At 42.4% G+C, this 22824-nt stretch overlaps 4 protein-coding genes across 17 annotated transcripts in view; 2 read left to right on the top strand and 2 right to left on the bottom strand.

Annotated features, from left to right (window-relative positions):
* The window catches only part of Exd (PBX homeobox extradenticle), a 54806-nt gene extending 42257 nt beyond the window's left edge, over nucleotides 1-12549 (bottom strand). For 2 of the 9 annotated variants that reach the window (XM_071790039.1, XM_071790040.1), the window contains exons 1-2: nucleotides 9933-12540; nucleotides 8075-8148 (exon numbers count right to left, since the gene is read on the bottom strand). In XM_071790039.1, the coding sequence (XP_071646140.1) occupies nucleotides 8075-8148; nucleotides 9933-10159 (301 nt within the window). In that variant the 5' untranslated portion in view covers nucleotides 10160-12540. Of the gene's footprint in view, nucleotides 1-8074; nucleotides 8149-9932 lie in introns of all 9 variants that reach the window. The other 7 variants (XM_071790036.1, XM_071790034.1, XM_071790037.1 and 4 more) reach the window with 7 other exon arrangements.
* Nucleotides 12550-15272: 2723 nt separating this feature from the next.
* Nucleotides 15273-17955, top strand: LOC139820074 (uncharacterized). Of its 2 annotated transcripts, none has more exons than XM_071790011.1 (3): nucleotides 15273-15427; nucleotides 15517-15689; nucleotides 15821-17955. In XM_071790011.1, the coding sequence occupies exon 3, from the start codon at nucleotides 15920-15922 to the stop codon at nucleotides 17603-17605; it is 1686 nt and encodes a 561-aa protein (XP_071646112.1). In that variant the 5' UTR covers nucleotides 15273-15427; nucleotides 15517-15689; nucleotides 15821-15919; the 3' UTR covers nucleotides 17606-17955. The 2 variants fall into 2 exon arrangements, with proteins under 2 accessions (XP_071646112.1, XP_071646113.1); XM_071790012.1 differs by having other exon boundaries at nucleotides 15517-15712.
* A 536-nt stretch (nucleotides 17956-18491) lies between these two features.
* Surf6 (Surfeit locus protein 6) lies at nucleotides 18492-20367 on the top strand. Its single transcript, XM_071790013.1, has 4 exons — nucleotides 18492-18709; nucleotides 18804-18851; nucleotides 19097-19599; nucleotides 19858-20367. The coding sequence occupies exons 1-4, from the start codon at nucleotides 18583-18585 to the stop codon at nucleotides 20077-20079; spliced, it is 900 nt and encodes a 299-aa protein (XP_071646114.1). The 5' UTR covers nucleotides 18492-18582; the 3' UTR covers nucleotides 20080-20367.
* The window catches only part of LOC139820076 (uncharacterized), a 42812-nt gene continuing 40320 nt past the window's right edge, over nucleotides 20333-22824 (bottom strand). For 4 of the 5 annotated variants that reach the window (XM_071790018.1, XM_071790017.1, XM_071790014.1 and 1 more), the window contains one exon: nucleotides 20333-20965. The gene's annotated coding sequence lies outside the window, so the exon portion shown is untranslated. The remainder of the gene's footprint in view (nucleotides 20966-22824) is intronic. The other variant, XM_071790015.1, reaches the window with a different exon arrangement.

Genomic DNA, 22824 nt, shown 5'->3' with positions numbered 1-22824 from the left:
ACAGACTTACGATACAAGCCTTCGTCTGTATCGCGAGGAAGAATTAAATCGTGGGTTAACTGACGGAGTATAATCCTCCCGTAGAGTACAATTTGGGGCAAGGCAGAGAAGTGAACTAATCATACCTTTTGGATTTATTTCTGACGGGGGCAACGAGATGAGCGAAACGAAAAATAAGTTTCTTAGGGGACGACGAAGATGATGGGTGAAAAGCGGGAGGAGTGATTGGAAGCCGGATAGCGGAACGCCGTTAGTTGAAGAGAGGTAGAGTGAGTTTAGGTCCCAGCGGGGACGAAAAGGGCCTAACGATCCCGAGCTACGAGCTTCTCCTCGCCCCATGCAATCTCCATAGAATTACCATACGATTAAGAGGACGCCGGCCCACGACGCGCGTATAGAAGCCGCTGAGAGTAGCCCTCGAGAGTCTTCCAATTAGCCTCTCGAAAGATCACTCTTCCTCTCTCGTCCACACCAGGACGTGAATACATCGAGATAATCTAAGATCGCCGACCTATCCGAGCCGGCGCGGCGCACCGATAAATCGAATCGGATAGATGCGCAAGGTGTACAGACCGGCTCAATAATGCCTTCCACCTAAAGTTAGTCGCGTTCGAGTCAGATAACGGCTGAACACATCGCGTCTAGCTATTTGTGCATCATGACTGTTGGTTCAACCAAAAATGGAGTAAATCTATTGGTTGAACCAACAGTCATGATGCACAAATAGCTAGACGCGATGTGTTCAGTTATTATCTCGAACGTGACTAACTTCAGGTGGAAGGCATTATTGACCCCGTCTGTACATGCATCCGTAATATAGTTCATGTATAAGCAGAGATTATCTAAACTATCTCAATTTAGAGAACACCTTGTCCAATATACACCTAGTGTGAAACATGATTTAATTTTATATTAATTTCTTATATTAATTAAATTTATTGATTATTCGTAAATAAGATCTCAGAGATACTCGTAAAAAATTTTTGCTGAACTTCTCGCATTTTATATATCTAGAAGGTGTAGTTAGTTAACATAAATATGAATATCCCGAACTCCAGAAAGAATTGCGTTACCGAATATTACTTTTCTCTATTATGTTTACGAGCAATTTGCGAAGAGCATCTCGTTCGTAATCCGAATTTCGCGATCTCGAATACGTACTCTGAAATATTGTGCACGCACGTGCGCGCGCGCGCGCGTGCGACACGCGCGAGCGCGTATTCGCGAGAAAAGTTTATAGCGCATCGCGACAACACGAGCCCCTTTTTCCTTCTCTTCCCCTTTTTCCTCTCTCTCCCTCGCTCGGTTTACGAGCTTATTTTACTGGATTTTTATGATATAACGTACCCGCACCTAGCTCGGAGCTCGAAGTTTATAGGTTTGCGAGATTTTATCGTGGCGTAACGTATGGTTTGTTAAATCGACCTCCTACGTTTGTAGACACAAACACACACACGCGCACGCGTGGCGTGTCACATGCACGACGAATTCCACAAAACGTTCTTCTCCTCGTCGTCGTCGCTAGATATTCGTCGTTCGACTCGACGAAGCGAGGCCAAGTGGATCTGTTTATTTGGCGAAAACTCGAGCAGTCAACCCTTCAGACCGTAAGCGTTTTTAACCCTTCATAGTCCGACCAATTTGACCCACCTTCATTTGGATCTAAATATCAGCTAAATGCCTAGCTTAAAATGAGGCCTGGTCCGCCATCTACAAGAGTTTGAAGTATCCTCTATAGATAGAGACTCGTTCACGATTTTTTTCAACATGTTGCCATTTGATTTTTCACAAAACCGCAGTTGTTTTATATTCTAGAATGTTCAAGGTATGTTTCAGAATTATTTAAACCCGATCGGACCGATACCATTTAAATGGCAACCATTAAAAATCGACTGGGTCAATACTACCCAGTGTGACTACCGCGGGATTCTAGAGAAGTGTGACTACGAAGGGTTAAAAACGTTACTCGGATAAATAACACTAACGAAGTGCTCGCTATCGGCCTGAAATTAAAGCGCCGAATAAGAGCGCGGCCCGGCCGCGCGAGAGCAATGACCATAACGACAAGACTTCCGGTCAGCAACTTCGCGCAATTAAAGAGACTTAAATGCAATTCCGTAACGATTCCGTTACGCGCTGCAACTGTCGTGTACGATTTGACAGCACAATGGCTTTTCATCTTCTCTCTTTTTTCTCTCTCTCTTTCTCTTCCCTTCGTTTTCACGGATAGTTCCTTTTGTTTCCTCGTATCGGTGCCACGGTCGGTACGTAAGAAGTTTCCGCGCTTAAAAACGCTCGTCTTACGTGACGCATCTATTTTCTAAATTAGACGAACGTACCGTCGGCCGTGACTTGTTAGCGGTTTTAGCCTGAGCAATTGACAATTCGAATGAGGAAGGGAAAAGAAAATAACTGTTGAAAAAATAACTGTGACGGCACTTGAGGCATTATTCGCCGATAAAGCCCGAAACAACAGCGCGCTCACTTAACTCTCTCGCGCGAACAATGTGTGCTTACGTTATCTGTAAAGCGAGCATTACGGTAATTCCGCTACTTGATAATACGACCGTGTCTTTATCAGCGTCTGCGGGCACACAATGCATAATAACCTCGCGCGCGTATTGCGGCCGTCTTTTGCCCGTCACGGCGAGCCGCTTCGCGCGCCGTAATTAGCGAAAAACGTGACGCGTAATCGGCGAAGTTAATTAAAGCGACTCATGAGAATCAACAAGGCTCGCGTATACCGCGGCGCGACGCGGCGCGAGGTACGCGGGAACGAATGTGCTCGTTAAGAAACGTTTCCCTACGCTAACGAAAGGGAGGCCACAATTTACCGCGAGCGTGCGAGTTTTTGCAATAAATCAGTGCGCGCGCATTACGGCGGACTCACTCGAATCGGACAAATCTCGTTAGTCGACTCCGTGAAGTTCGAGACTTGAGAGGACGAGACAAAAAGAGAGAGAGAGAGAGAGAGAGAGAGAGAGAGAGAGAGAGAGAGAGAGAGAGAGAGAGAGAGAGGGAGGGAGGGAGAAAGCGAGAAGGCAACAGAGAGAAAAGAGAAAGAGAGAGAGAGAGATGGGAAGAGGGGACCGAGGGGCTCCGGTTCACCTTGAGATGCTGGAACCCCATCTGCATGCATGCGAGTATCACGGGTGAAGAAGAGACGGAGATGGAAGTACAAAGAGGGAGGAAGAAGGGGCGAGAGAGGGAAGAGGGCACGAAAGGCGCGGGTACAAGAAGAAAAGGAAAGCGAAGCTAGGGGAACGACATTCCAGCTGGAGAGCCGGAATGAGCCGCGTCAACCTCTCGAAAACCGAAGGGACGTTTCGTACATTGTAACAATAACAGAATGCGATGCGTACGATCGAGCTTCCCCCGGAGTGGTCTACCATCTTTACGTTACCTACTCAGCGAGAGAATTTCATCTCGATGACAGAGCGTTGTATTAAATCCAAATAAAGTTTCTTTTTAATCGACATTTTAAATCTCAATTTATTTGATTAATTTTCAAAATTGCGTCAGCGTGAATTCTTCGCGTACGGGGGAAATGTACCGAGAGGAACATTTTTAATCGTTCACGCGCGGAGGATCGGAAGGACGCGCGAGCGTGCTCACCCGGCGTGCTGAAGACAGTTCGGTGTCGTACTCGCGTAATAAATGGAAGCAAACGGAGCCATTAATTACGAGGGAGATAAAGGACGGGGGTGAATCCAGCGTGAAATGCGCTCCGCGAAATCAAGGTCGGCCGGTTGCAGCGAAACGCAATGCGCTCCTCGAGCCACTCACGTGGGCTCAGCTCCGTTTCGCCTTTCGGATTAATATTAACATATCATGCAACGCGGCGCGAAAGGTCATGCCTCTGAATAAAATGTTCGCAACACGTACGTTCGTTGTTTGTAGCTGAATAAAACGGTCTTCGAATCGATTATTCCTAACTGACGCTTGAAAAAGGATTTCCCTAATGAACAGTGTGTTATATTAAAAATATCGAGCGATACTGCATGGCGAAAACAATGAGAGACGGGACATGTATTGCGCGAGTTATATAGGTGTGCGGGACAGGAAACGGAGCTGCTGTTGGCCGGCGGCCAAATCGAGTATGGATTTTTAATTGTTTGCGCGAGAGCTGCCATTGTTTCAAAACTGCGGAAGGATCGAGGATGCGCCGCGGCGGCGCGGCGGTGTCCAAAATTAAATAAATCCTCGGCGAATCGACGGACGGACCGGACTAATCCACGCACGGAACACCCTGTGCGTGTAACCGATTGCGCCGCACGGAACGCACGTGCGTCATACACGCAATGACGGGCCGTAAGTAAAGTCAGCCAATCGGATTGCGCGCCGCGCGCGAAATCAATATTGGCCGATCCGTGATTAATGGTAGCGACGCGGATTATTATTCGGCCGAATTATCTGTTTTGGCCGCGGATTAATTTGGTTTTATCGAGCGTCCGGGCGCGCCGAAAAGTTCATCGTCCGGCGATTCTGCGCCTCCGATAATTATCGAGATGGACTATTTTATCGCGCAACCAGGTCGGAGCTTAGCCCTCCCCCGACACCCTCGGAATTTTTTTTTGGTGCACCACGCGGAGGATTATGCCAGCTGCTCTATGCGGACTTGAAGAGGGCTGTCCGCGCGGGAGAGGACGAAAAAAAAGGGGATTGGGGGACCAACGGTTGAAGAAAGGCGAGTAGAGAAATCCCGCGGATTTCGGGCAGGCCTGTCTCTCCGTTCTTTTCGGTATTCGGGATCTACGCGCGCCCCACGGGAAATCGTCCTGAGCGGTGTGTTCGCCCCGAAACAGGTCTTCGAAGATCAGCGCGTTACAGGGAGGAAAGCGCCTCTTCCAATTTGACCGTGACAAATCGTAGTCAGAGGGCTGACTGCCTCTTAGGGCCCGATCGATCGTTACACGTGATATTCGAGGAAGTAGGACGGTCCATTAACGCGAATCGAACGAGTTGCCTGGTTACGTGTCTTGTAATTGCATCGTACAATTAGCGCTAAGTGCGATCGCCCGATTCTCTGCTTGTGATCGCGCCGAGTTAGATTTGGAGTAACGGAAAATTAAGATCCATCGCAAGCGTATTAGATTACATCACGAGCAAAAAAATTCATATAATTCGTTTAAATTATCAAGATAGATTTTTTCGTATATCCAATTTACTTCTAGCGAAAATAAAGTTTGTGATTGTTGATCAAAGTTTACGAATAATTGAAAGTTTACGAATAATTGAAATTCATGAATAAAACAAATCTGTGTATTTCATAAATCTTTTCTATCGAATACGAACTGTGACATGCAGAAAATAATTTCTACGAATAAAGCAAGAAATTCGTATAATTTTTTGTTCTCGATTGCATTGTAATTCAATGCGATCACAACAAGAGATTTAGGGAGAAGCGGATATTATTAATATTCATACAGCGGCGGAGAATCCTATTCCTCGCAGAATTTCGCGCGTAATTCGGATTCCTTCGCTGAAAGGGGTCGACAAGGGTGAAGGTGGTTGATAAAATAAAAGTTCGCAAACGTTACACACGTATAACAGCGCGATGGTCATCGGCGGCAAACAAAGGGATAAGGCTCCTGCCTATACGAAGGAGAACGGTCCCACCTTGCACGGGTCTTGATCCGAAGTTATCTGAGCGGCGCACGCGAGAGAGTGAACGCGCGAGAGCCAATTATATTAAATGGCTGGTAAAACGGTCTGCTTAACATAGCGTTTATCTGCTCCTCTTGGTTTAGTACTTTTTCACTGCCTCGTCAGCCATCGCCCATAAACTCGACTACGACTATCTCGCGTCTCTTTTCCTCCCCGCGCGTAACGCGACAAGGAGAGAGCTCTCGGTGCATTTTTCCCGCGCGCACGCGTGTGGCACTTGCAGCACGCAGCCGGGCCGGAACTCATAAAAGATACAGGACCGTTAAAACGGTTCATCATCTCGAGTGCTCATCATACTTTGACGCCCTTTTTGTTTACGATAAACTCCAATTAAACCTCTTTCTCTGTTGTCCCTCGCTCTCGTCTCGTCATCCCTTTCCCGCGTCGAAAAATGAAATACTTTTCAATGCAGTATCGTCATCGACGATTTTGCTTATTTCACCAATACTATTCGAACTCGAATCAAAAGGATCAAACATTTTATATATACGGGATATAACAAAACATAATTCTAGATGTCCCAAATACATTTCAATTTCCATAAAATATTGCCAGTATATATTACGGTGAACATATTATTAAAATATTTTTGTGTAGGTATAAAATATTCAAAGAATATCTCGATAAGAAAATCACGTAAAAATTATAAAGGAAATTTTGAGAACATCTTAGCGTCATAATAAAAATTTGTACACATCTCGTCTATTTAAATAATGACAGTTAACATTAGGACTCTGTATAGAATATCTTAAAGCCATTACGATTTTCCTACAAAATATCGTTAGATTTCGCTAAATTTTCTTTTGCTATGAAGTTAGTTATATAAAACTGAAGCGGAAGGGTTAATATCTCTGCAAATTCCAATATAACGAAATGATGACGGTACAACGACAGCGAGAGGCAATAAAGACAATGAAAAAGCACAAAGTTATAAAAATGGGACAAGATTTCCGAGATGCGTTAGCAAAACATACGATCTCGTCCGTATTCAAAATTCCTCATAAAAAAAAACAATCAATAGCGATCTCGTTCTCCCTCGATTGCGAAGAGGATGATTTCTTTCGTTGGGTGCACCCAACGCCCATTTGGAAATATCATAACGTTACGGAAACGTGGGGTGTCGTTGTTGACGTCACAGCCCGTATTGCGCCAACGACCCCGTGCCTACTGCTTGTGTGCTTAGGTTTGTATGAATGCGTGTACGCAAGCACACACACATATATATACACAGACATACACATCGGCAGAGAAACGATGCGAAAGAGGGTAACTTAGCATGAGGGGCGTGGTGCGGTCCTTCCACCCCCAACGGGCAGCGAATACTTTTGACGTAGCCACCAACCCCCCCCCGCCGATCTTTCTCGCTCTCCCCCGCGATCTCGCCCCCTTCCTCTCTTTCTCCTTCCTCGATCGCGTCTCCCCCCAGAAATAATTGTGCATTTCGCGGTCTCTTGATCCGCGCGTAAAAGTAATCCAAACATCGCATAAAAATTATGTTTACGAGTTTCGAATGGGTCTCGCAGGGGTCGCGCGACCGAAGGGTGGCCGAAGGGAGAGCGTAAACGCGGGTTGCGCTGTCACAGATAGGGATCTCTCGCGATTTCTCGATTTCGGGTCCGTTGTGATTGCGAGCCGCAACGCGCAACAGCTCGGATGTCGACATTTATTCATGGATTTCTCCGTGAATCGCTCGTTTTCGCGTTAAGAGATTGAGATTCGGAGTCGGCAGTCTCGAGCTCGATTTTCGATGTTGATACACCTTAAAATACCGTCTTATCGCCCATTATCGCGTTTCTTTCGCAACGATCCCGAAGGCCGTAGAAATCCTCCTCTCTGCATATGTACACGTAAACTATCCGAAAGCCATCGGGAGCTCGTTGGGAGCCTATACCGGTTCCAATCGATTCCGAGTTAAAAACGCAAATTTAAAAATCAATTCCAAACACACAACCGGGCGCCGAAGAGTCAACGCTTTAAATAAGACCTATGATTTATGACGCACAATAACTCGCGCGCACGGGTGGAATGGAATAAAACCTCGCTCGCACACAGATATAATCAATGACGCTGCAAAAATAATAAAGCATCCTCGTAACGTTCGATTTTCGCGTCGCGTAAAATACACATAATATGTATATAAATATGCGGGGCAACGCCAACCTGATACATACGAGAGGGAGAAGAGTAGATTGAAATTCGAGGTCTCTACGGAAACGTGCGTCACGAGCGAGAGTTTGTCGCTTCCAAAATTGACTGATTTAAAAATTCCATTCATCTGTTAGCGCGGCACGAAATAGGCGAGTCGTTCGTGCGTAAAGTTTAATGATCCAAGCGGTGCGAGTCGAGCGCGGCAAAAAGAGCAAATGCCCGCGTTGTTGCGGAGAAAGAAAGAGAGAAAATCACTCACCTGTCTTCTCCTTGATCTCGCAGAGAACTGAAAACAGGGCGGGCTTCATCCTATGGCAGTTGAGGGTGTGTTTCCTGCAAGCAAAAACCGAACGGATTAGCTCGGCGTCGCTACTCAAAATCGTGTAAAAGGCTTTCGATAAATTCGAGATCGATCCTTCGCGAAGCCCCGAAAGGGAAGAACTGTATACGATAAAGAGAAGGCAAATCTAGAGCGCTTTGCATGCAAATTACGTGAAATTACAACTATCGCCATCGAAATTAGCGGCTCAGTGTTAATAAAGGCAATTAACTTAATTCAAGGCCGTACGCTTAATTGACGGGCCGCGATATTTAAATGGCCAAGGCGTTTAACGCACGTCGCGAAATTACAAGTGCCTCCACCCTGTGCGGCGCGCGCTCCGCGTAAAATGCACGTATTCGTGGGAGGCACATCTGGCACTCTTTGTAGCGGCATCAAACGCGCGGACAGGTACTTAATATAACTTAACGCACATGAACGAGGCCGACGCCAGGTGAATATGGGCAGGCATACTTTACGATTAGTCGTCGCGTGTGTGCACAGGCGATACGGTTAAATACAAGGAGCCCGAGTTCGGTGCCCCATTGGGCGGTACGTTCCTATTTTCTTCGCGGAGCGTGTTCTCTTCGTCATTTCCGAAATATATGTAAATTATCTCCTTTTTACACGAGTTTTATCGAGAGGTACCCTTTTCCATCTGCTCTCATTGCTTTCCTGACATTATTCCTGACACTATACGAGAGGTCTGGTATTCGCCAATACTCTCTTTCGACTCGTTCTGTACCGTCCTAATAATATACGTCTCGAGTCTCACCATAATCTTACAGTGTGTTCGTCATTTGTTTACTTGCGAAATCGTAAAACGAGAGAAACGTAGCATCGCGGGCGATATCTTCGCGGGTCGATAGATCTTATCCGGACAAAACGCCTTTGCAGATCCGTCCAAATTATCATAAAAAGATAGGAAGGTAGAGAGAATGTGTTTACCGGGATATATATTCCGCGAGATAAATCAGGCAGATTAATGCGCTAATGAATAACGCGCGTATAATTAGCTAAGTACACACGAGCGAGTCCCACAGTAGGAGTATCATTATCACTCGTCGTCATTAATAAGCGCGTTGAGCGCGTTTTACAATACCGTATAATTAACTGCAAAGATTGTGGCAAAGCGCTCCACGTGTTCTTTTTAATTTGATTTACGAGATACGAAGGAGAACGAACGAGATGCACTTCTTGCGTGACGTTGCGGGAATCGATGAGCAAGAAAGAGAGTGTATCGCGGGTGTACTTTGTAATCTGGTGAGCGATTTAATGCGTTTCCATGAACCGCCCGTAACCCGGGGACTCGAAATAAAAGCGCGCGCACCGTATATTTTATATACGCGCGGGGGCATCGTCTTGCTTTTATGAGAATTTCGTTTACACGGTGCTCCTCTCCCGGGTAACGAATCGACCTCGTAAATCGAAAGTACCATTAAACCTTTAATTCCGCCATTAACGAGCCGTAAACATAATTTTCAGCCTCGACGTAACGCTGATAGACCCCACGGACACTTTAGCGCGAAAGTAGTCGTGGCAATTACGAATACGACGCTACTGATATAACTATCAACTAGGCAACGCGGTAAACATTAAATATATACGTATATGTGTATACGAGAAAACAAAATATGGGATTGTTGGCAGGCGTCGGAAATGAAGAGGAGTATTCCGAGACCAGGAAGAGACCCTTGAAAAAAAGACAACGGAGTATTTCAACGAGGGTAAGATCAAAAGAGACGCATCCCGCGCGTTAAAAAATGGCGGAGCGCAGGGAAAAGAGACGTGGGCATACCTCGCTTGCGCCTCGTCCAGACTCTGGTCCGTGATATTCATGATCTGCTGCAGAATCTCGCCGATGTCCTGTTTCCTCGCCTCGACCGCCTGGTCGGGGCCCTGCGCCGCGGTGCCGTCGACCGGGCCCATGTAGCCGGCGGTGTTCTGGCCCGTCGGACCCTGGTTTCCACCCATCAGACCCACACTTGAACCTCCGTGTTGCAGCATCCTGCCAGTCTCATCCATCAACCGGATGCACCGCTACTTCCCAGCCCCGGTGGTGATCAGTTGGCCACCGTGTTCCGCGTGCCTCACGTACGTAGGTACGTGTCCACGTGGACGTGTGCGTCGCCGTGTGCGTCTCCTTCCCTTTATTTTCTCCTTTTCCCTTTTGCTTGTATATCCGCTACACGTCGCGGCGCCCAGAACGGAACGGCCGACGGGAGCGCACTCGTGTCGCACCACCACGCGCGTGTAACGCACCTACGCGTTATATACTCGTATACCAGGTGTCGCGAAAGAACGCGTAACAAACTTGAACAGATCCGGCCTCCGCGATCTGCCTCGTCGGACGATGCCGCTGGCCGGATGTAATGATGCACGTGCTTCCCCTCTCTCTCTCTCTCTCTTTCTCTCTTTGCCTTCCTCTTCCGGATCGCCGTGCTCCAATCGTCGATCTGTGGAAGGCGCGCGCTGCACACTTGCAAAAATATATTCTCTCTCTTCTTTCTCACTTACTTTATATCTCCGTCGTAACAAACACCTCGTGACTTGACGCACCGTTGCCTCGCACAGAAACGCGCGGCGCGAACAACTTGGAGGTTATGCCAACGCCGCGGTCTTTGTCCTTCTGCGTGTCGCACGGCGCGGTTTTAACTCCGCTCCGTTTCTCTGCGTCTCTCCCTCCGTCCGTCGGCTCCTCTCGCGCGTTCTCGCTCGCTCTCGCCGCGGCACGCTGCTCTCACCTTCCCGCTCGCTCCGCGATGCTCCTTCTATCCTCTCTCGGCTCCGTTTCCCTTCCGCACCGCCGCCGCGCGCTCCGGCGATGCACACACACACACTGCGCTTCTAATTATCGACTTGTAAAATCTGGTATACACAATATAGGGCAAGTTGAGATCGCTGCCTCCGGCGGCTCTAACATTGACGGATTGTCGGGTTTTACGTATACGCGGTTGTGTCGAAACGGTCGGCGTCGCGCCCGGACCGCACTCCTCTCCTCGTCGAGACTCCACACTATGTATATATATCTATATATGTATATATATATGTATATATAATATCTCTCTTGCCTTCTTTCTCACTCTCTCTCTCTCGCTCTCTCGCGATGGTTCGACGGTTCTTACTCGCTATGGCTGAAAATCGGAGTCGTTCTCCGAGCCATCCGCGCCACGGACGTCGCACACGAAGCTTTCCGCCTTACAAGGAAACAACTGCGCCGACGACGACGACGACGACGACGGCGCGCGCGGACCGACCGTTTCCGTCGCTCTTCTCACTGTCCTCGGCCGCTCGAGCGACTGCTACGCGGCTCGCGGGTGTACGCGTGTACGTGCGCGTCCGTGCTGTGCCTTGGAGTATATGCGTGCGGTACGCCAATCGGCGGCCATAGCAGCCGCCGCGGCCAATCAGAGCGCCCCATGCATCTGCCTCCCGCGCCGGCCGCCGCCGCGTCTCGCTCCCTCTTCCTTCCTCGCGCGTTTGCGACGATCCGTCGTTGTCCGCGCGCGCATCCACCTCTTTATTTACGATCGCCTAACTTCAGGCCTCTCGTAGCCACTCGTAGCCGCGTTCTCATAACCTCTTCCACGCTGGGCCTGGGCGCTCGCGCGCGGGCGACGTTCCTCGAGGAGCGACGATTTTTCGACCGATTTCCCGACGGGACGCTCGAGGTCCTCGAGGAACGCGTCGTCGTCCGCGTAGACAACCGCGCGTCTTCGTCGCCAACTTCACACAGCTCACACGCAAACTCCACCCACCTCTGTGTCTCTCTCTCCCACCGCGGCGGCGGTCGTCCGGTCGTCCTGCTCCTTTTGTGCGCGCGACGTTTTCCCGGCCGCGTTTCTCGCCGACGGCCGAGCGACGCGCGTTTCACACGTCGATCGAGACGATTGTTGAGGGAGAACTTCTCGCGGGTGACGACGCCTCGCGCGAAAAACCTACCGCTGAATTCTGAAACGGGAAGAAGCTAGCGCGCGCGCGCGTACGCGAGAGAGGAGAGTCGTAAATTACGGGTGTGCCAGTGCGCAAGCTCTCCGCACGCGCGCAAGATGGCCGCCCGCCATCGGGGCAACCATGACTGGGAAGCGGGAAACGTAAATCAAACCGCGCGGTATGGCGCGGCGCGGGCGGTGGTGTGGCGTGTGGCGCATACCACCGAGGCCGGTTTCTGAACCCGCGATTCCGAGTACAACAACCGCGCGGATTATCCGTAACAGAATCTCTCGCGACACGAAAGACCGGGTTAAATTTACGAAAATATGTAATGCGTTTTACGTTATTCGAGTTGCATTTAATTAATTGTAAGAACGTTTGCTATTAGTTTTTCCAGTTTTTACATCGAAAATCGGACACTTGAGATTTGTCGAGCTTGGATTATATCCCTGAAATGATTATAATAATTATACCTATAAATTGACATTACTGAATTAAATAAAAATGTTTCATTAAATAGAACTTTAAGATCCCTTCGGTTGTTCTTAACTTTTTAAACAATTTAAATGATTGGTTTATCTCTGTATTTGATGAATAAGAATCTAGGGAACTGCTGGACACGGTTGCCATACTCGATCTAATAGCAGCAGTGATTCAGACATTGATGAGAGATACTCTTTCTTTTTAATTAAAGAATATAAATAAAAAATTTAGTTTCGTTAGCCTGTTTCATCTATATCAATTGTATATTGTATCTTAAATATAAGATTTTACTCTTACTGTTATATTAAATTGCATTTTTTGTTTTTTTTTTTTTTGTTTTTCAAATGTTAATTGCGCTTTTGCTCGCAAAACCTATGCATGGGGGTGTATATGATGCGTAAATGTATGTGAGCATTTGCAGTGTATCGAACTGGTATGCATAGGTGTGTTCGCTAAGTCCAAATGACCTGTGCAAATCGGTTGCCTCTGCATTCTCTGCGAAATGAGATTGAGATATCAATCGATATAGTGGCGCCCTCCTACGAATTATTTTCGATAACGTTTCGCGATAACGTTTTTTCCGTTTCCGGTAAATGTTGTTCCACGCATATGTCTTCCGCATAAGGAATGTAATTTCTTTGTAATTGGCGCATCATATAAATGGACTACAAATAGCATGCATTAAGGAAATTTTTTTTTTTTAATGAACGATACAACGATTATATAGTGATCGAAGTTGCTTAGAATTTTTCTACTAAATCAAGCAATCGAGGAGTTGTACATATTTTGAAACGAGGTGAAAATTGCAAAAGTGAACAGATTTACTAGATTTCAACCAATGAAATCGTAGATACTCTAGTGAATTTCCTCACTTTTGTCAGAGAGAAGCCTGAGAGAGGCCACGGGCGCGATTTCGCTGTAACTTTATTTTGAAGCGCCTCTATGTCCACAAAATGTGGACATTGAACTACGTGGCCAATGTCTATAAATATGTAGGTAATGTCCACGATTTTGTGGTGCTCTTCCGTGCTATATCTACGACCTCGTGGTAATTAATTACCACGAGGTCGTAGATATAGCACGGAAGAGCACCACAAAATCGTGGACATTACCTACATATTTATAGACATTGGCCACGTAGTTCAATGTCCACATTTTGTGGACATAGAGGCGCTTCAAAATAAAGTTACAGCGAAATCGCGCCCGTGGCCTCTCTCAGGCTTCTCTCTGCTTTTGTATATAATTTTCATCTCGTTTCAAGATACGTGATCGACCCTCAGGGGACTTATCCTCGAAAAATATCGCATACGACATTTCACGAATGTCACTAGAAAATCACATTTTGCAAGTATGCTATTGGTTGCAAAGTATATGATATTCACGACATATCGTGTGCGAGAATTAAGGCCCCAGAAATCAATTGAATATCTTGAAACGATGTAAAAATTACAAAAGCGAGGAAGAAATTCACTAATCTACAATTTCATTTGTCGAAATTTAATAAATCTTTTCACTTTTGTAACAATAAATTTTCACCTCGTTTCAAGATACATAAAATCGATCCCGAGAAACTCTTGCTATGTATAGCCAATCAGCAATTACCATTCTTCTCCGTTCCTCATGATTTTATACAGATAAAAAAAATTTTGACGTACTTTCGTCAATTAATCTGACATCGCATAATGTTCATTCTTTTATTTTCCATTAATGCGTATAATTTGTTTCTTTAGATTTCTACTACATCTTATTATAGCGAATTCGATTGGACGCACTATAGTCACTAGTGCGCAAACCCGGAAATTTTGAACCTGGGGTGAGTTTTCGCTACACCCCTGGGGCTCGATTCTTGAATTTATTTGCAAGAGAAACGCATGCGCAAATGTGGTTTTTACAGAAAAATTGCAAGTTGATTGGCTATCGCATGGTTTTTGACCAATCAACTTGCAACGTTTCTGTAAGAACAGAATTTGCGCATACGTTTCTCTCGCGAATGAATTCAAGAATCGAGCCCTTGTATTAAAAAAATTAAGCTCACATCACAGCAATCTTAATATGCCTCTTTCGTTTTAAAAAAAATATTTTTTTGGTCTCTCAATACTTTTTTCAGAAAATGTGAAGTAAATATACATTCTTATCCTCAAATATTAATAAATTATCGAACAATCAGAAATATGTAAATATGTAATTAATAACAATGACTTTTAATTGAAGTGTAAAAATCACCTTAAGTATAAACCATTATTTTATGCAAAAAAAAAAGAACAAAAATCAGGCGCTCGTTTCCGAGTTAAAATCGTATGTACGTCATACACAAATCAACATAAAGATGTGTGTTTAATGTAAATATATATAATAAACCGCGAAATTCTTACACTTTATTATGCTGTTTGGTAAAATATCAGGCATAATTTTATCAGTCGAAACATTTGCATTTTACATTTAAATTAAAACAACATGGCTTTTAATATATGTTTAAATGTTTGCATCAGTGCGCATATTAATTCCAACCAAATTCGCAATTAATTTCTAATAAATTTTTAATAAAATTTCTTTCTTCTTTGCAATTTGTCGAACGCTGAATGCGTTCCAAAATGTGTTGATACTGCTGATAGTACTTACGAAAAATCTAACGTATTTGAGGAAAAAAAAACCATCGGATCTCGGCTACATGTAAACACTGTCGTGATGTTCAAATACCTAGACGCGACGCGTTCGACATCTAGCTCAACATTTCATTTCCGGGTTTGGCCATTTCTGGAACGGTTCACGGCTTCACGCCGACGGCACCGACGCCATCACGCCGTTCACGGCTTCACGGTTCTTTACGTGGGTTAATGCCATTGACGTGGGTTTTGCAGAATTTTGCCTAATTTTATCGTGAGTATATATTTTCAATTATCTATAAAATCGAGTATACTGAGCATACGAGTGAAATCCGAATATAATGGGCTTTTACGTACATATAGGTGTTAGCACAACAGGAGAGACTTGACCAATAGACCAATCAATATTATTCCCAACCATGAGGCTTGTGCGTTCGACGTTCGAGTAACATAACAGATAACAGGATAGTTTTTGACGGATTTTTGCCCGACCGGCGAGCCGGCCAGAAGCATTCGTTGCGAGAAATCGTTGACAAGTAAGCAGTTTTTTGTAATCCAGGTGAGAGAAACTTGTTTGCTTACTTGATAAGACAAAGAGGTTAATTTATACTGTATTAAAGTAAAGGAGAAAGACATTTTTATGCTAATTTTATTGAAATGATTTTAGGTGGAAAGACTTGAGAAATTGGTTGAACCTAACCTATTTTGGTCGTACTGTTTCGTCTAATCATATTTGGAGGAAGAATAATTAACAACAACCACTACAATGGATCACGATAAATATTATAAGCTGGATAAAGGTGGGACTTATAGTGTGCGTTTTTATAACAAGGATCGACTTGATACACCTGAAATAAAGGAGGCATTTTCATCTTATGGGAGAGTTATAGACATAAACTTTGGTAAAGAAGACACTTTACTTACATTTGTTAAGTTAGGAAGCTTGAAAGAAACAATAGCCTGTTTAGACGGCTTCAAAGACAGTAACATAGAGATATTACCAGAAAGGAGTAAAATAAAAAAAAGGGACAACAGAGATTCAAGTCAACAGCAGGCATTTCAAAAAACATTCAACAACGACAAGAAATTGAATAAAAACTTGCCAAACGCTAGAGAAAATTCACCTCGTAAAAGAACATCTAATGAAAATAATAGATCCAATAACTTTACGAGTAATCAAAAATTTATGCCTAATCATGGACCTAATTCAAATGTGAGAGGCAGCGAATCAGATTTGTCAGTATTTAATGAAAAATCTTCATTATTTTCAAAACAACAAATTTCCAAGGAGACTAATTCCTCAGATACTACAATAGATTATAGAAAATATTATAGACTATCAAAAGACGATACTTACACCATACATTTTGCAAACAGGAAAGGACTCGAAATGGATGAAATAGAGAAGCTCTGTTCACCTTATGGAAATATTGTATCGATATATCCTGGTGGTGAAAATAATGGACTTCGATTTGTAAAATATAAAACACAAGAGGAAGTAATAAGGTGTATAAAAGGTCTACGCGATTGTAACGTGATATCCTTATTACCACAAAAAGATAAAATTATGACTGAAACGAAAACAACTGATCAAAGAAGTTTGAATTCATGGCAGACAACAGCAAGTGCAGAAATGGGTGGAACAAAACCAACTGATCAAGGAAGTTTGTGTCCATGGGAGGCAGCAAGGACAGAAGATACGTCACAAAGGACATTTAGCACTGGCAAACAATTTAATTCGAACTCCATTCATAATGAAAGATCTCCAGAAAACGGAGAAAAGCCAAATTATAATACGAAAACTTCTGGTTTGGATAAATTAAAAGATACCGACTATTCTTCAGACACTGCCTCTCGCGGTTCAAGACAAAGCTATAAATTTAATGAAAATAAAACCAAATATAAAAAGACAAGTCCACAGATGTCCAATGAACAATACTCATTTTCAAGACAACAGAATCCCATGAGTAACAAAGCTTATGATCGAGTAATGAGAGAAAAGCAACAAGAAACTAAATTATATCCTTCAACAAAGACTGAGACAGATATCAAAATGGATAAAATGCGAGCTGGCACACATGATCACAATATACCGGCATTAATTTCTGACACAGAAACAAAGTTGAATGAATCTGATACAATGCACTACCATATGTTAAGTGGGACCGCTAGGAACGCCTTACCTGAATTATATCAAGAAATAATTGTTGCTAACATTCATACAAACTATGGTGTACATTACATTTTACATTTGTTTGAGAAGTACGGTCCAATTTCAGCGACGTTTGTGAAGACGATCCCTGAAAATGATTTAAGATACTGTCGTGTTTTTTTTGAGACTGCACAAGACGCGGTAGCTGTCGAAAAAGAATTTGATAATTTTCATTTAGCTGGAAAGAATCTGATTGTTTTACAAAGATCACGATTGGTAGACCAAACCATCTGTAAATAATTTGGTATTTTTTAATAGTAGATAACGACATTTTTATAAGGATTTTTTTTCTGCCATAAAGGTGACAGCTCATTGTTTAGTTTATATTAAAATAACTTTATGCAACTCGTATGTGTAATTTTGATAAATTCTGATTGAATAATATTAGCTCACGAAATAAACTATAATGTATTATGAAAACGATTGCGTGTGAGTGTGTGTGGGGTGGGTGTGTGCGCGCGTGTGTGTGTGTGTGTGTGTGTCTGTGCGCCTGTATATGGATGGATTATGAAAAATCAATTTGCTTGCTTCTTATAGGGATAAATTTAGTTTAATAACAATAATAAAGTGTAAATCCCTTACCTGTACAAGCGTTTTGTTTTTCTTCTTTTTCTCTCCTTTGTATCCTCTCCCTCTCATTTGTCTAGGCAAGGCAGAAATCAATATGGTTTATATTTATTTATATTGTTTAAATCACTTTAAATCGCTAAAGTTGTGTATGCATGGCAGCTCTAACCTCAGTTTTCCTGTTAATTGTCAATTGCGCCATGTTATGTTTTCTGTAATCAAAATGCAAAAAGTCAAATACTAGAAAAAGAAAAATTAAAATTAGAAGAGATAAAATAAAAAATTCTATTAAAGAATTTGGTTTGTATACATTAATATTAATTATATATATATATATATATTTAAAAAATTTTTTTAATATATAAAAATTACAATCAAAATTGTAAAAGAAAAAATTTTTTTTTCTTATTTGCTCAACGTACAGTAAACGAACCGATGAAAAATGGAAGAGGAATCTATTTCTTTCTTTTTTTAAGAATCTATTTCTTGTTTTTCCTCTTTCGTGTTCGATCGACATATGTAGAGAAATAAACGTGAGCATGCCGAATCTATTATCTTCATGCTCAAAGTTTGTAGCACTTGGGCAACATAACCTATTTCAGGTAAAACTATTTACATTCTCTTTGAAGTACACGTGAGCCGAGAGGAAGATGCAATTAACAATGTCGAAGGGTTTCAATAAAGAGGAAGCTCAGGAAGCGCGCAAAGAGCTTCAGAAAGAGGATCAATTTATATCGTGTTTATTATCTATAATGCCTCTGTCGACGCGTGAATTGGGTGACTATATTTTTATCAAATAATATAATTTCCAAACTTTAAAGGATTACATTTTTTCGTGATGATTAAATGGATATTTTATGTTTTTATTTAGCTGATAAAAATTATCCAGCGACGGAGGAGAAAGAGCCTACAAAAAAAGGTTAGTCACTTATGTAAAAAGTGCAAGATGATTGTGCAGTATTCAGTCTACTAGCCAATAAAATTCTATTTATGTTTATATTTTAGTGCAATACAAAAAAATGGCAATTAAAATTGTCACTCAGATAATAATTTTTGTTTCAAGAAAGTTTGCATTTTGTTTGTTTACCAAAAACAAAAAAGAATTTTATTCTCTGCAAGCTTTATTGCTCATTTTCTTTTTTACTGTATTATTTTCTATTGCAGCGAAGACTTTCACTATACCAGGCAAGAAAAATCAGAGAGCACATACCTTTGAGGAGTTACATGCAAAATTGGAGGAATTAAAGGGGGTCAAAAAGTTGGATTATAAACAGAAACTTCTTAAGAAAACTTTGAAAAATAGAATCAAGAAGAAGACGAAAAGAGAAGAACGTTTGGTACAGAAGAAGCTTGCTAGGATAGAGCAGAATACAGCTAGTGGTAGTAAAATAAAGACGGAAGATGAGGAAGTACCAAAAGTGCCGAAACCAAAACCAGTTTTCAATTCGGAAGGTAAAATGGTGTTCAGTAAATTTGACTTCTCTGAGATTGGCGTAAAGAAGAAACTACCTAAGAGTCAGAATGACCCTAAAAAGATGTTACAACAATTGCAACAGAAAAAAGAAAAATTGAAACAATTGGAAGAATTGGGCGACAAAGAAAAAGCTGAAGACATTAGAGAGAAAGATGCATGGAAATCTGCGTTGGCGAAAGCATCTGGTGAAAAAGTATGTACTTACCTTAACGTGCTTATTTCATAAGAAAAATTGCTTTTTAATATCGCCGTGTCTAACAAAATATAAAAATTTTATTTACATATTTCTTATAAATTTTTTATGTTACATATTTCTTATAAATTCTTTATATTTTGCATCAGCTAATTTCTTTATATTATATATTATGAATTTGTCATTATATTATTTGTCCTTTACATATAAATTTGTTCTATGTCTTTAATTCATATTTATATTATACTTATTTAACAGATTAAAGACGATCCCGAGTTGCTGAAACGTACTATAAAACGAAACGAGCAGAAAAAGAAACACAGCGCAAAGAAATGGAATTCCAGGATAGAGAACGTACAGAAATCTATGCAGGAAAGGCAAGAAAAACGACGAGAAAATATTATGAAGAAGAAGAAGGAGAAGAAACAGAATAAATTGAAAAAGGCGACAAAAAAAGGACGCATAGTATCTGGATTTTAACCGTTTTTTTTACATAGCTATAATTTGAATCAAATTTACATTGTAAAATTTACGTTTTTAAGGATAGTTAGTTTTTTAATTTTGTTTAATTTACTATGTGTATACTTGACTGCCGATAATCATTCGATTCATCGATTTAATAGAGAAAAACTATTCTATACTATGTTATATTTGTTGGCTAGAATGTTGGAATGTTTATAAAAGAAAGTGTACATTGTGAACTACCTACTTGTGTACAATATCAATTTATGTATAATACAGCCACGAATAATAACTTTATTCATGTAATTTCGTTTGTACATTAATTAAAAATCTGTATTTACATCGATATATTAGTCTCGTAGACCAGCTACTTCCTACAGTAGTGACCGGGTACGTTTTGGATTGTAACTGTCGTGTAAAAAGCTCTACTCGCAGGTAAATCGCGAGCAAATGGTATAAAATTTCGGTCGCAAGTTTGTTTAGTCGCCGCATACATACATACATACATACGCACACACATTCACACAAAAGGATCGTACGATGCTCTACTTTGCGAACATCGCTTTGTTTTGTAAACTTGTTTTATTTACTTCTCTCTCGACACAGAGGTATTGTATTTTTTTCTTCTGATATTTCGCGCGATCTTCATCGCGATATGGTAGTGCTTGAGTAAGGACGTCCAGCTTCCTTCCGGTGCTCCATTAAGACGTCTATTTTCAGTGAGGCCGGTCAGTAAATGATTGGCAGATCCAGGACGAGAGCTTCGATTAAGCTGCCGTCTTCCACCTCCTGCTAGGTATCTCCTAACGCCGCGGAGACCGCATTAGCGTGTGTCAAAGCTGTCCATAACGGGCTATGATCCACAGGCAACGGCACCGCCAAGGATTTCGATGGTCGTGGGGACCTGCAAGAACAGGGAATAATGCAACCACATCTGCAAGACACATTGACTGATTAACATATTCATTACAGAAAAGTTAAATTAGTTTCGACATGCTAATAAGTCGCCATCTCGAATAGTGCAGATATTCCTTTAAATCTCACAAATAAATATTTTATAAACAATTTTGGTTTGTACGTCTCGGTTACTCTATATTTTACGTTATTTTACAATTTCATTCGTCTCTTACTTTTCATTTTTATACATATGTTTTAATCTCTTGTTCTATTTTATATCCTGTTATCTTCGCTTTTTTTTATGTGCTATCGGCAAAAATATTTCACTAACAAAAGAGATGCATCGGAAATATCATCAATATCTATCGGTTATGGAATTTGATGGATCTGATGAATATTCGTCAGGTGAGCGATAGAAGCCAGCGTGTATCGAAATTTTTTTATTCGATAAAGGAATTCCGCGCTGAAGAATTTTTACTCTATTTTTACATGTAAGTGAATAATTTGGATTAAAAATTGCGCCCTTTCCAATACTTCAACTGCCATGTGAACTTAAATTAATCGCAATTGCGTCGACCAATCAACGTGCCCTTACGTAGTACGTTACGTGCTAGACGAAAAAATGTTCAATTCGTCGATGAACGGCGGAGAAGCGAGGGGAGAGACACGTTTTGTGTGACGCTGGCGCTTTCTCGCGAGTTTTTACCCGATCGTTCGCGTTCTCTTCGCGAAATATCGAGTCCGATCGCATCGCGAGTGCCGTTGAGCAGCGGCTGGCTCGATTTTCATCGATCTGACGAAGCATCGATCGCTTTTGTGAATCGGTTGAAGCTCGTATGTGATCGCTAATGCATCTAGCTCGGCTGTACGTTAATTCGAATCGACGTCGATTAACGTGATTGCCTTCGGCTCGAGGCTCACAGGTGAGATATCTCTTTTTATTAATTTTAGAACCATATTTTCCTGTCAAAAAAGAAAAAAACCGACTGGAGTCTCATCGTTATGTTCTTATTGAATAAGAAATAAAAAATCATTCCGGTCTTCGAGAATATTTATGACGATAAGGGCCACTATTTCCAACCTCTGTTAACTTTTATCCGACCGTTAACTTTTCGGAATAGCTATAATAGAAGTTGCGATGGCTATTTTGAAAGTTAACAATGAGTTAGAAGTTAACAGACGTTGTCGAGGGGGACTGACGAAAGAAGAGGGGGGGAGGAAAAACTATTAACATTCCGGCGTTACTTTTTTTGTCGAGATTATCTTAGCTGCAAGCGTCGTCCAATCAGCGCGCTTCTCGCGCGACTCGCGCAATTCGGATAAATTCAGATTACTCGCGGACACAAGATGGAAAGGTAAAGCGTAGCGCTGTGCGAATTTCCGCCATCTTTATCCGGTCGCACGCATTCTTTTCGCGAAATATCGAGTCTGATCGCGTCGCGGGTCGCGGGAGGCCACGAGTGCCGTTGAACAGCGGTTACTGGTTAGTCTGATTTTCATCGACCTAACGGAAGCGTCGATCGCTTTCGTGAGTCGGTTGAAGCTCGTATATGCATCTAGCTCGGTTGTTAATTCGAATCCACGCCGATTAACGCGATTGCCTTCGGCTCGAGGCTCACAGGTGAGATATCTCTTTCTATTAATTTTAGAACCATATTTTCCTGCCAAATAAAGAAAAACATCGACTAGAATCTTATTGCACTTATTGAATAAGTATATGGATAAGAAATAAAAAAAATCACTCTTTCGGTCTTCGAGAATATTTGTGACGCTAGAAAGAAAAGGGAGGTAGGAAAACTTTCTATTAATTTTAGAATTGTATTCCCGTCTAAAAAGAAAAACATCGGGAATCTCATTGCTCTTATT

Source organism: Temnothorax longispinosus, chromosome 10 (assembly GCF_030848805.1).
Source record: "Temnothorax longispinosus isolate EJ_2023e chromosome 10, Tlon_JGU_v1, whole genome shotgun sequence".
Lineage (NCBI taxonomy): Eukaryota > Metazoa > Arthropoda > Insecta > Hymenoptera > Formicidae > Temnothorax > Temnothorax longispinosus.
This window is presented reverse-complemented; position numbering and strand designations above follow the sequence as displayed.

What these genes read in the sequence shown, in the direction of transcription:
- LOC139820074 (XM_071790011.1), top strand. Translation starts at nt 15,920, where the DNA reads ATGGATCACGATAAATATTATAAGCTGGATAAAGGTGGGACTTATAGT.
- Surf6 (XM_071790013.1), top strand. Translation starts at nt 18,583, where the DNA reads ATGCAATTAACAATGTCGAAGGGTTTCAATAAAGAGGAAGCTCAGGAA. An exon ending in TCTGTCGACGCGTGAATTGG is followed by an intron (nt 18,710 to 18,803) that starts GTGACTATATTT and finishes GTTTTTATTTAG; the next exon opens with CTGATAAAAATTATCCAGCG. An exon ending in CGAAAGCATCTGGTGAAAAA is followed by an intron (nt 19,600 to 19,857) that starts GTATGTACTTAC and finishes CTTATTTAACAG; the next exon opens with ATTAAAGACGATCCCGAGTT.